A 12,390-nucleotide genomic window follows, 5' to 3' on the forward strand; every position below is an offset into this window, starting at 1 on the left:
TTCTAGGCCTTTGTGATTCAAGGGTCATTCTTAAAGATCTGGGATACATTAAATATTACTTATATATATTGGGGTTCGTCTTTTCCACAATACCTTGCTCTTTACGCTAAAGTATTTTTAGTAATTTCAGCTATTTATTCTAGGCCTTTGTGATTCAAGGGTCATTATTAAAGATTTGGGATACATTAAATATTACTTATATATGGGGGTTCGTCTTTTCCACAATACCTTGCTCTTTACGCTAAAGTATTTTTAGTAATTTCAACTATTTTTTCTAAGGCCTTTATGATTCAAGGGTCATTCTTAAAAATTTGGGACAAACTTCAAGCTTTAGTGTAAAGAACGAGGTACTGACGAGGGGGTGAACCCCTTTGCATACGTAATAATTTGGGACAAAATTCAAGCTTTAGTGTAAAGAACGAGGTATTGACGAGGGGTTGAACCCCTCGTATACGTAATAAAAAAAGACTAATGTAGAAGTTCGTCACGTAAGTTGATTTGTAAGTTATGTATGTTTATTACTAACAAAAACGTTCGTAAAAAAATACAAAATCTAGTTGCATTTATAAGTAACCAAAAATTGTAGGCCAACTAGGCCTCCTTACCCACCCTTTTTTCTTTTATCAAAATCGCCTGATCAAAACTATGAGAAAGCCATTTAGCCAAAAAAAAAAAAAAAAAAAAAAAAAAAAAAAAAAAAAAAAAAAATTATTTTAACTATTCATGTGCGGTGAGCAAAAAACCAAAACATGCATTAATTCAAAAACATCCAGAAATTAAATAAAAGGAGCGACATTATAACTTAAAATGAACGGAAATTTTTCCGTATATGAAAGGGTTTGACCCCTTCTGAACGCCTCGCTCTTTTCGGTAATTTTTTTTTATTGTTTTAAAATGTAGAGTTATGAGAAAGAGTAAAACCTTAGCGTAAAGAGCGAGGCGTTGAGGAGGGGCCAACCCCTTTTATATACGGAATAATTTCTGTTCGTTTTAAGTTTTAATGTTGCTCCTTACTTACAGTTAAAGAAAAACATTAACACTGATTTGTCAAGGAGGAGTAGTTTTTTTTAGGTATCCGAAAATATGCAGAAAACCTTCTGTGACCAATTGGGATGGAGCTTATGTACCTAAGTCTCTTAAATAACAACGAATACGGGATACTCCTATAGTGAGTAAATACAAAATTAACACAATATTTTACTTAGGGTCGAACATTTATCACTTGCAAAAAAAGATACGTTGTCCTGTTATGTTATTGAATTAAGTAGAGTTGATTTAAAGGGGCGTTAAATTGCATCTGGAATGGCTGAGTTAAATCTTGGGGGTTGTGCTGAATACAGTTAACATGGGATTGTTTTCTATGTGGATTTAGTCAAATGTGGTTGAGTTCAACGGAATTCAGTCACTATGGAAACATGCTAATCCTTGCCTTTAAAATTCAACATATAAAACTCCAAACATTTCTGTATAACTGTGCCTAGTACTTGACTGACAATTCCATCTATTCAAAGCTAATTCATACTTTTTTTTAGGGCTTTTTCCAACAAATTGGCAGCTCTGCAATACGCCCGTTTACACTCATCGCTAAAATCACGGGTGGAATGTCAGATATGGCTGACATGGACTATGAATATGATGATTTTGACGACGAAGTAAATGAAACAAGTACAGAGCCTAGCTCTGTTGCTTTGAATACTTTTTCAAATCATGTGCCCTACAGCCCTTATGGAAACACAGAAGACAAGGGAACTCTTTTATCATATGGTATAAACCCTCTTAGCACGAATCAGGTCGCACATCCTAAAGGAATTGCAGTGAATAAGCCCGCAAATCAGGATTTATATCAACCCACAGTTTCCAATTCTGTGCAGCAATCTTATGGTTCACCTGCCGGGCCACAAAAAAGTCAGTTTTATATTCCAAATGAAGTGAATACTCCTGGGCAAAGTCAACTAAGCCCTTACTGGGCATCTAATGTTCAAACACTTAAACCAAGCCCAAATTCCAATTATTTTCAACCAAGTCCTCTAGAGAGTATATCTTACCATAATATTCGGCCAAAGTCAAAAGAACAAAAATTGTACAACTCATATTTATCCCTATCATCAAAATCTCAACATCCACAAAGACTTAACCCGCTGGGCCTTAAATCACAAAACTCAATGCGATTGATAAAAGTTGTTCCAAAAGAGGAGCCAGTCCTGATATCAATCAATGAACTGTCATCCACAGTTGAAGCTAGTCCTCATCCAACAGCTCAACCAAACAAAATAAAGGTGACACCTGGTAGTGACTTAGATATACAGACAAAATTGAATAGTCCTTCTGGCGTTATAGTTTCCAACGATTATGTACATTCCATCCCTAGCAAGAAATTGACACATTCTGGAATAAGTTTTCCTATTGAAACAAGTAAAGAGCAACACATAGATAGTGGAGTGCCGAAGAAACAGGTTTTGCCCTCGGATTTCAGCATACGACGCGCAAAACTACTTAAGAAATCTTTAGCAAAAAGTAAAAGAACTCTGAGTGATCTAAAAAAATTGGATGAATTAAATTATGGATACTATAACCCAAAAGATGGCATGCAAAAGGAGTTTGATGCCCCCAAACGTAGTAATGCAGAAGATAAGGGGAGAAAATTACATGAGGTTCAATCTAGAAATTTTTCTTTTAATAAAGTTGAAAGCAAGATAAGAAAGCTTGCTATTGCGATAAGACGAGCAATAGTGAAGTTGTTCGTCAAAAAGAAAAACCGGAAGCGAAGACTTAGACGAAAAAGAAAAAAATATAGGAAAAGATATGGTGCCAGTTGAATTTGACTTTGATATTAAACGAAAATTTAACATTTTTTGAAGATTAGTTATAATGAATAAACTCAGTTGAATCAATTCAGAGAATTATAGGGAGGAGGGGTAAAATGTAATTGTCAAAATATAGGTGAAGTGGTGGGGGGGGGCAAATTTTTCGTTCATTTATATTTTTAAGGATAATATTAAAAAGGGTATTTTTATATAAAAACGCCCCAATAAAAAATATAGGATGGAGAAGGGGCACAAAATTTCCAGTGGAAAATACTCTCTTGTCCTCCCACTTAGGGATCCCACATAGAGCCGTTGCGTAGTGTTAAACATACGAACCACCTTTACAGAGTTTGAACTAATAGCGAGTTCTTTCAGCAACCATAATATGTGCATTCGGTTTGTCAAAAGGGTGTATCAGTAATATATAAGGAACCTATTCAGAGTTTAAACCAAAACTTCCAAGTTATGTTGAGGGGGATGTTGAGATAATCAAAAGGCACTATGTTCATACTACCGCTATTGATACTACTACTACTGCTGCTGCTAAGACCATTGCTGCTACTGAAGCTAAGAGTATAAAAATAGAACTTTTTGGGAATGTTGAAGAGGCTATTGAACTAAAAAAAACACACTACGTGAATGAAGGTTGTCGAAAGGGTGTAAGAGCTAAATTTACAGGATAGCTTTGAGAAATAAGTTGCAATTTTCCGGAAATGCTTAGGGGGATTCTGAACTAGATCGGAACACACTACTATACCCTGATGCCACACCGATTTATTTGTGGCGTGCTGCCAATTCAAGACAAGCCAGTGTGGAGAAAAATTTCAATGGCACGCGGCTGAAACTTATCCATAGCGGCTACCGGTACTGTCGGCACGGCGGCGCGCCGCCAGTCTGTCTATATTTAGCCTTGTGTTTCTGCACTGATTTATTTATTTTAGTGGGCTAAGTAAGCTAACGTGCTTAGTAACTTCGTAAAAGTCTATCAATACTGAGTTATAAACAGAAAATGGGAACAAAAACTTATAGACTGATAAGGCAGTGGCGTATTTAAAGGGAGGTTGGGGGCATGAGCCACCAAGAAACTTCAAAGGATTTTAAAAAAGAGCTTATTCTACCACAGGCAGCAGTCCTCTTGGTTTCTTGCAGCATAGTTTCATAAGATATTTGAAGAGGCTTACATCAGTAAAAAATTTGTCCCTTTACAGATCTTATTTTGCTTTTACTTATCCTAAATATGTCAAATTCTGTAAGTTTATTGCTACCCTATAAAAAGTTATGAGCCTGAGAAAATTTGCATGATTTTTGAAAAAGAAGAAAAATACCACCAAGAGTCACGGGATCTCAGTGAAAATTGTATTGATTCGTTTGCATTTTTTTTATTTGTTCTTTCCAAGGGTGATCGTATCTAATCAATGGTCCAATACTATCGACAGAGGGCTCAGTTGAACATAATTTTCGTCATTACTCCATGTTAGCACTATGTGTGTCTTTAGGGAAATAAAATAATAATAATAATATTAATAATAATAATAATAATAATAATAATAATAATAATAATAATAATAATAATAATAATAATAATAATAATAATAATAATAAATTAAAAGTTCTAGTGCCCTTTTAAGTGGCCTCAAAATCAGAGGGCAACTAGCCACCCTCACACGCTCTTTTCCCCAAAGTCGTTCGATCAAATATTGAGACAGTCATTTTGTTCAGCAAAGTTGAAAGGTCCAATAATTTTACCTTTGGGGATGACATAACCTGCCAAAAGTCCCCGGGGGAAAAGCTGCAAGTAATAAAATTTGCCCATTGTGTGCATACAGTGTTTGTCATTGAGTTGACTTGACTTGACTTTATTAAGCAAGAAATGATATACATAAATCTTATACAAAGGAGACAGGGAGGCAACTCGTTTTGTCTCCTTTAACAGTAGAATATTTAATAGAGTAGAATATTTCGTGAGGGGGATTTTCTTGAGACGGATTTTCTATAGAGAAATTTTTCTATTGGGAGGGAAATTTCCTGGGACAAGATTTCCAAAGAAAATTTCACATCGGGGAATTTTCCAGAATTCGTATACGAGCTCTGTTCTCATTGTCTTTCTGTCTTTCTCGTTGACGGCTCCATTTAACGTGCGGATATTTTCTGAGGGAATTGTCAGGAGAAAATTTTCCGCGAAGTTGGAATTTCCTCAGAAGACTTTTACATGGAGGGGGGAAATTCCTCAGGAAAAGTTCCCTGTTTTGTAATTTTTAACGGGAGAAACATTCTATTGGGAGGAGGGAGGATTTCAGGGAATTTTTTTCCACTGGCATATTTTGAAATGACCTGAAAAAAAATCAGAGTCTATTAAGGACAAATCTTTTTCGAAAGAAAGTATGCTAAATAGCATTTTTCAGGTCAAATCTTCCGCAAGAAATTCTTCCTCGGGTAATATGCCAGGGGAAAAGATTTTACTCAGGAGGATATTTTTATGGAAAAAATTTTGGTAGGGGGAAATTTATTCATGGAGGGGAGGAGGATTTAATACGATTATTTGAAAAACCACCAAAAATTAAAAAAAAGTCCTTTTCTTCTGAGAGTAAGGAGCAATATTAAAACTTAAAACAAAGAGAACTTATTCTGTATATGAGGGCGGTTGGCCCCTCCCCTGTATCCCTTTTTTAACACTTTAGAACAGTCTAACCTTGGTTTGTCTATAAGAGAGGGTACCGTACAGATACTATTATACCAAAAGGATCCTGAGTATTATTCACAATAACACTAACAGTATTATATCCAATGTTAGAAAATATTGTCAATTCACGTTGCTGAATCATAGGATCGCTTTAGCACGCAAGTTAATAAACAGCTTGAGGCCATAACCTTGCATAAAGGCTTAGGGACTTTATTATTGCAGTTTATTATTCTTAAATCCAAATTAAAACCACCACAAATAAGACAAGGCTTAGAGGAAATCGGTAACTTATCTAATTGCTCATCTAAAAGTAGACCAAACACATGAATATTACGCATTGAGGGTCTATATACAACAAACAAAAAATATTTAAAGTTCTGAAATCGCAATTCAATTACCGTACTTTTTTAAGTGCTATTTAACGTTTACTCTCATATCATCCCTTACACTAACTTAAAAATAGTTATATAAGTAAAGAGCTAAAGCTGTTTTTTGACAAATTTCTCTATCTCCAATCTTCAACACCGAAGATTTATGGTCCTGCAACCATGCCTCTGTTAAAGATAGTGCATGAGGCGCTGATTTAAGATAAAATAATTTAAAAACCGATAAAATCCCCTTAAACGAGTCTCTGGCAGTTTAAGTCAAAAATAAACGTATCATTTTGGCATCTATTAGAACCCAAATTAAACAGGAATATATACCGCATATCACCCTTATCTTAATGTAACTCATTAGCACCAAGATCTCTACGCAGTACCCCTCTCCTAACATCATGGAGTCTCATAGAATTTCTCTCAAGGAAACCCAAACTTTCTATACTTAAAATAACCGTTTAAACTAACCAGTCTATAAGGATGGAAATCAGGAGGGTGGAAAATAATTGAAAATACCTTACCATACTGCGGGCGAAGCGACTGTGTACCAAAAAATCCAGACGAACAGAAAACAAGGGACAAGGAAATACAAAAAGATATGAAAATACAAAAAGTAATAGCATATGTAATTCGTGAAAACGGATTAAATACGTCAATATGGAATAGATCCGTCAAACCCATCAAAAATATAAGAAAAAAAATTAGAAACGACGAATGCCCTATGAAACTAATTACAATTATTCAACTAGGCAATAGTTGAATAATTAGTTTAAAATATAGTAAAATAGTTTTTTACTTGTGAAATGAAAAAAAAATAACCAACAACACTTTTCCAGTTCATCATCATTTAACTTCACAATTCCTAGCTGACTTAGACAAACGAATGAAGGAAAAAAACAATCATAAACAAACTAAAACTTTTCATATTCAACAAATCAATCATTTTCTTACCACCTCAGGGAGCCATGGAAGGGGAGGTCCATTCACCAGTTCTTAGATCTGTTCACTGCAAGTAAACTTCACTTTCATACCACCCTGACGTTCAAACTGGAGATGTGAACGTCCGTTCATGACAGCTTAAGAACAGCAAAAGGTATTAAGCCGAAAATTATAGGGCCATGTTGAGGGGGATGTTTAATTAAATATGGACATTAAAAGGACATTTCTGCAATAGCTCTTTAGTGGCTTAGGGCACTATGATGAATTTTTCAGGGGATTTTGTATTGAACTAGATCAAAACGAACTACATGCATGAAGGCTTGTCAAAAGGGTAATCTCACGAAAAATATCTCACAAACGGCTGAAAATATTAAAATGAACCTTTCTGGGATATTGTAAATATTACTGCTACTTCTACCATAACTACTACTACAAAAATTACTACTACTACTGCTACTAATACTACTACTACTACTGCTGCTACTACTACTACTACTACTACTACTACTACTACTACTACTACTACTACTACTACTACTACTACTACTACTACTACTACTACTACTACTACTACTACTACTACTGCTACTACTACTACTGCTATTGCTACTGCTACTGCAGCTGGTTATGACTGCAACTGTAACTATTTACGACTGTGACTGCTTGCGTTGGAGACTGCTCGCGACAGTAAATACTTGTGACCATGACTCCAAGTATTTGCGGCAATAACTACAGGTGGTTTTGACTGCGACTGTGACTACTTGGAACTATGATTACAACTACATGAGACTGCGACTGCAACAACTACTTGCGTCTTCAGCTACTTATGGTTGTGACTACAACTACTTGTGCCTGTGAGTACGAATACTTGACACAGTGACTGTAACAACTTATGACTATGACTACTTGTGACCCCCAATTAAACTAATTGGAACTGGCTACTAGGACTGCATGTGACTGTGACAGCTTGTAACTGCGACAGCTACTACTTGCGACTGCTACTACTACTACTACTAAAATTACTGCTACTACTACCACTACTACTGCTGCTACTGCTACTACTACTAATGCTAATACTAATACTGCTGCTTTTACCACTGCTTGTACTATTGCTATAGAACTAAATCAAAAGAGTTTACGTGCATCCAGGTTGTCAAAATGGCAAAAATGCAATATCTAAGGAAGGAATAGAGTATTAAGTCGAAAGTTTTAGGGAAAGTTAAGAGAATGTAAAACTGAATACAAATAGACTATGCATACCAAGATTGTAAAAAAAAGTGTCTGTGCGATGCATCATAAAAAATTGGGGTATTATATTGAAACTTTAGGATGTAATTTTGAGAATGTTAAATAAAATCAAAAGACACTATATGCATCCGATTTGGTGTCATAAACCGCCCAGGAACAGCTAGGGGTATTAAGTGAAAATTGTGAGATTATGTTGAGTTGGAAATTAAATTAAATCAAAATGCTCTATGTGTATCAAGGTCGTCAACATGATACATCAGTGATGTTTTAGGGAAAGTTCAGGGAATTAGGCTGATACATTCAGGGTATATGACGGGGGGATTGTTAGTTGATATTTGTATGTATAATCAGGCTTGTAACACGATGAAAGTTAGAATTTTGTTGTTTGTGTAGAACTCCAAAGATTATGCAAATTTTCGATTCAATTTTCAATTCAATTCAATTCAATTTATTATTATTAAAACAAACACATAACAACAATAATAATAAAGATCTTAGAAGCGAACTTGTTAAGGACCAAAACAACAACAAAAAATTGAAAATGAAGAAGAGAAAAAAAAAAGAAAAGAGAAAACATGGGTAATTAAAGTAAATTGAACAAACAATTAGGGAAATATAATATCAAGATTTTAATATATTGTTATATAGCGTCCGAAAACCTATGGATAGCTCGACACAGGAGGGTATTAAATTCCATTGAAGTATAGATTTATAAATTGGGGATAGCTGGGCGGAACTAGAGATACACTTGGGGACAATGAAGGAACGGTTGGATGAACGGAGACGGTGGCCTTCAGAATTGTTACTATTAAAATAAGCTAATAAGTGGGGAGGAAGATTTTTATGGTAAGCGGAGTAAGCAAGGGATAGATTTAATATTTTGATGATTTGTTCAAAAGGGATAATACCAAAATCGGAGTACAAGTCCTTGGTGGGATATAGTCGTGGCAATCGAAAAACTGCTTTGACGGCACGGTTTTGATAAGATTTTAATTTATTGGTAACTGAAGGATAAGTATTGCCCCATACAGATCCGCAGTATGAGATATATGGGTAAATAAAAGAATAATAAAGGGTGACAAGGATATCGGGAGGAAGAAAATGATTCACACGATTAATCATACTTATTCAAATTTTCAATCCATATATTCAAATATTTTTCCCGCATCTGTTGATCCAAAGTGTTATAGTTCAGGTATTGTTACATTTTTTTTGCAAAATTTAGTCCAAAATATAAATAGCAAGCCGAAATCTGGATATTATAGAAAAACCCAAAAAGATCTGATATACTTATTTTGGCCAACAAAAAGACAATGCCCGTTAAACACGAACGACAATTAATAAATTCTGTAATTATTTTCTGTAAATTATTTTTTCAAGAAAATTTAAATAGTTAGATTAGCCTAATCCAAAAGACGAAAAGAAAAGAAATCAAATAATGTTTCAAGCGTAAAAGTACAATAAATCACTCCCAAATCGAAGATAAATTAAAATAAATAATTAAGTCAAACTCAAAACGAGCAGAAACTAAAGCAATAAAGGAGTAGGGCTCATGCCCCCTGGACCTTCTAAAGAACAGAGCTTAATTTGAAATTTACTGAAAATAAAATGCATTTTAAAAATTTTTTTATAGCTTTAATTGAATCCAAATTTGTTAAAAGTTCAGGGAATGAATAATTTTCAGTGTATATAAAACTGTTCCTTTTCAACAATCTTGGTAGTGCTGGTGATTTTTTTGTTTTTATATAATGGGAAATAAAAACATAGCGTGAAATTAAAACTATTTTAGCAAATTTCTGGTGTGTTTAAACATATAAAATACTTCTTAAACTTTTAAATATATAAATTACTTCTTTAAAGTGCTTCTGGTAAGTTTAAATAATATAAATTCTCATCCAGTTTAAAGTAAACCTTCAAATACTACGAGCCTGAGAAACAATTACGTGGTTTTTGAAAAGGGGGAAAAATACTCCAGAGGGCGAGAGATCTTACTCAAAATCAAACTGTCAGAGAGCCCAGTTCTTCACATCAGAGAGCCTTATTTCAAGCTCCCATCTACAAACAGCAGAATTTTATATTTTTTTTTTCGAAAAGCATTTGATCAGATAGAAAGTCCGAAATTTCTAGACAGACAGCTAACTGAGACAAAGGAACATTGCTTCGTTTTCAATACATAGTGCGCTCAAAATAAAGTGAAACATGAACAGCGAATACCCAGCCCTTCATATAAAAACATTAAAAATTAAAACATGCATTCCCCATATGAGGCAAGTTGTCCCCTCCTCAACCCCTTGCTCGTTTAATGCTTTAAAAAAGTTTTTTTTATCTTCAATTCCATAGCCCTTGTGTCACAGCAGATGTCCTTAAAAAATTGGGACAAGAATTCAAATTAAGCATAAGTAGCTAGGGGTTGAAGAGGGGTGCAGCCCCCCCTCATATCCGGAATAATTTCACTTCGTTTTAAGTTTTAATGTTGGTCCTTACGTTCAGTTGAAAAAACTTGTTTCTTTTAATTTAATTTCTGGTCGTTTGTCAAACCATGGCCAGGCCCAACCAAAATGTGATATCGCGCATTGATTTATATTGGTAGGTTTAATATTGGGCGTTAAACTAGCTCAAAGCTTTCGGATATTTAGTGCTTAGGCGAAGAAAATCATGCGTTGGTTTTGCACTGGGTGGTTATCTCAATATAGGTCGAGAATTTTTCTTCTAGATTAGTTTTATTTTGAGTTAGCTCCTATGGATCCTTCATATTTCCAGAGTTTCTCAAAAGTGTACTCAGCAAATGACATACATGCCTGAGTAAATTAGAAGATGCCGTGTGCGTATGATTTTTCTAATTATTCTCAGTGTCTTAAGAATTACTGTAAGGACCGAGCTGAAGCTTTGAGGAAGTATCAGAAGGTCAAGAGGGTTCATAATCTTGGCTTTGGGCCAAAAGGTTGGTTGAGGTAAATCGAAAGACACTACGTGTATTCAGGTATTCGAAATCGCATTTCTGCAATATCTTATGAACGGCTTTGGGGATGGAGTTGAATATTATAGGCACTGTTGGACAAAGGAAGGGCTAGGGCTGGGCAAAGGAAATTCAAGGAGCTATATTTGAACCGACGCATCTAACTATTGCCTGATATACAAAGCTAACTGATATTAGAAATGACAAAAAAATACTGTGTTTTTAAGATTGTAGGCGAGCTATGATTTGAAGCGGTCTGACAGAAGTACGTTTTGAGTCGAGATTTTCAATTGTCTAGGGGACCAGTCGCAGGGACAATCTTCATCTCCCCATGAATACAGGTATAATGCAAAAGAACAGCCTTAATATCAACACATCTAATTTATGTCTGATATTATAAACCAGCTATGATTAGAAATGACAAGATTAATTACACCTCTGAATCCAACATCTTTTTCTATCAATAAAGTAAGGAAAGGTGTTGAAATTCCTATATCAATCATCTGTTTATTATGAATAAAATTGGAGCTGCCTTTTGCCAGAAGTTCAGATATAAACTTGGTGGATATGCACAATGCTTCATTTATTAACCGCCGCCCTGTCTTCTCCTCCAGACGTCCTCAAAGAAATATAAACGCAAATTTCAAATTCATGGAATGCCGTCCAAAAATATAATATAACAGTTTCCGCGCCAGTTTAAAATCGTCTTTTTTGCGTCAGTGATAGGTTTCACCTGCTATTTATTGTTTGCTTTGAACTTTGTTCTTGGGGATGGAATTAAGGGCAAGACAGAATGTCACTGATGAGGTATTATTAGCAAAAAGCTGCCAACCAGGTAATGTAAACCCTACAGTTCCATTGACAAAAAATATAGTATATTTTACAATTGACGTAATTCTATTTTTTTAAATTATAGTGGGTAATTACCAAGTGTAAGCGATACATTTGGTTTAATCAATAACTGTAATTTAATCAATTTAACCAATTCTCAACTTTAAGAATGCCGGTTGTAACCTCTCATTCCTCAAGATATGCTTCTGCTTTCAATTTTGCCTCATAGTTTATGGTAATGTGGAAATTCAAAGCTACAACGTTTTGTAGCAATTCCCATTTCGTTAAAAATCGTCTTTTTTGTATCAGTAGTAAGTATCAATTCATATCGTTGAGGTTTCGCTGATGAGATGTCATCAGCAAAAAGATTTAAACAATGTAGTGCAAATATATAGTTTCAATAGAGGCAAAATATAGTGAATTTAACTATTTACATAATTTTATTTTTTAGATTCTATAGGGTGAAAATCGTATGCAAGTGATAGAACTGTTTTAATGTATAACTACGAGGTTCTCAACCTTAACAATACTGCTTGCAACCTTTTTTCCTCAATC

The 12,390-nt window shown here is 34.7% G+C and overlaps 2 protein-coding genes across 3 annotated transcripts in view; both read left to right on the forward strand.

Annotated features, from left to right (window-relative positions):
* The window catches only part of LOC136024640 (uncharacterized), a 35,716-nt gene extending 32,866 nt beyond the window's left edge, over positions 1-2,850 (forward strand). Inside the window, exon 3 of the mRNA XM_065700066.1 lies at positions 1,533-2,850. Coding sequence (XP_065556138.1) covers positions 1,533-2,816 — 1,284 coding nt within the window. The 3' untranslated portion in view covers positions 2,817-2,850. The remainder of the gene's footprint in view (positions 1-1,532) is intronic.
* An 8,854-nt stretch (positions 2,851-11,704) lies between these two features.
* LOC136025247 (Kv channel-interacting protein 1-like) overlaps positions 11,705-12,390 on the forward strand; it is a 333,579-nt gene continuing 332,893 nt past the window's right edge. For both annotated transcript variants that reach the window (XM_065701082.1, XM_065701083.1), the window contains exon 1: positions 11,705-11,839. In XM_065701082.1, coding sequence (XP_065557154.1) covers positions 11,776-11,839 — 64 coding nt within the window. In that variant the 5' untranslated portion in view covers positions 11,705-11,775. The remainder of the gene's footprint in view (positions 11,840-12,390) is intronic.

The sequence above is a fragment of the Artemia franciscana genome, chromosome 3 (assembly GCF_032884065.1).
Source record: "Artemia franciscana chromosome 3, ASM3288406v1, whole genome shotgun sequence".
In the NCBI taxonomy this organism is placed as follows: domain Eukaryota; kingdom Metazoa; phylum Arthropoda; class Branchiopoda; order Anostraca; family Artemiidae; genus Artemia; species Artemia franciscana.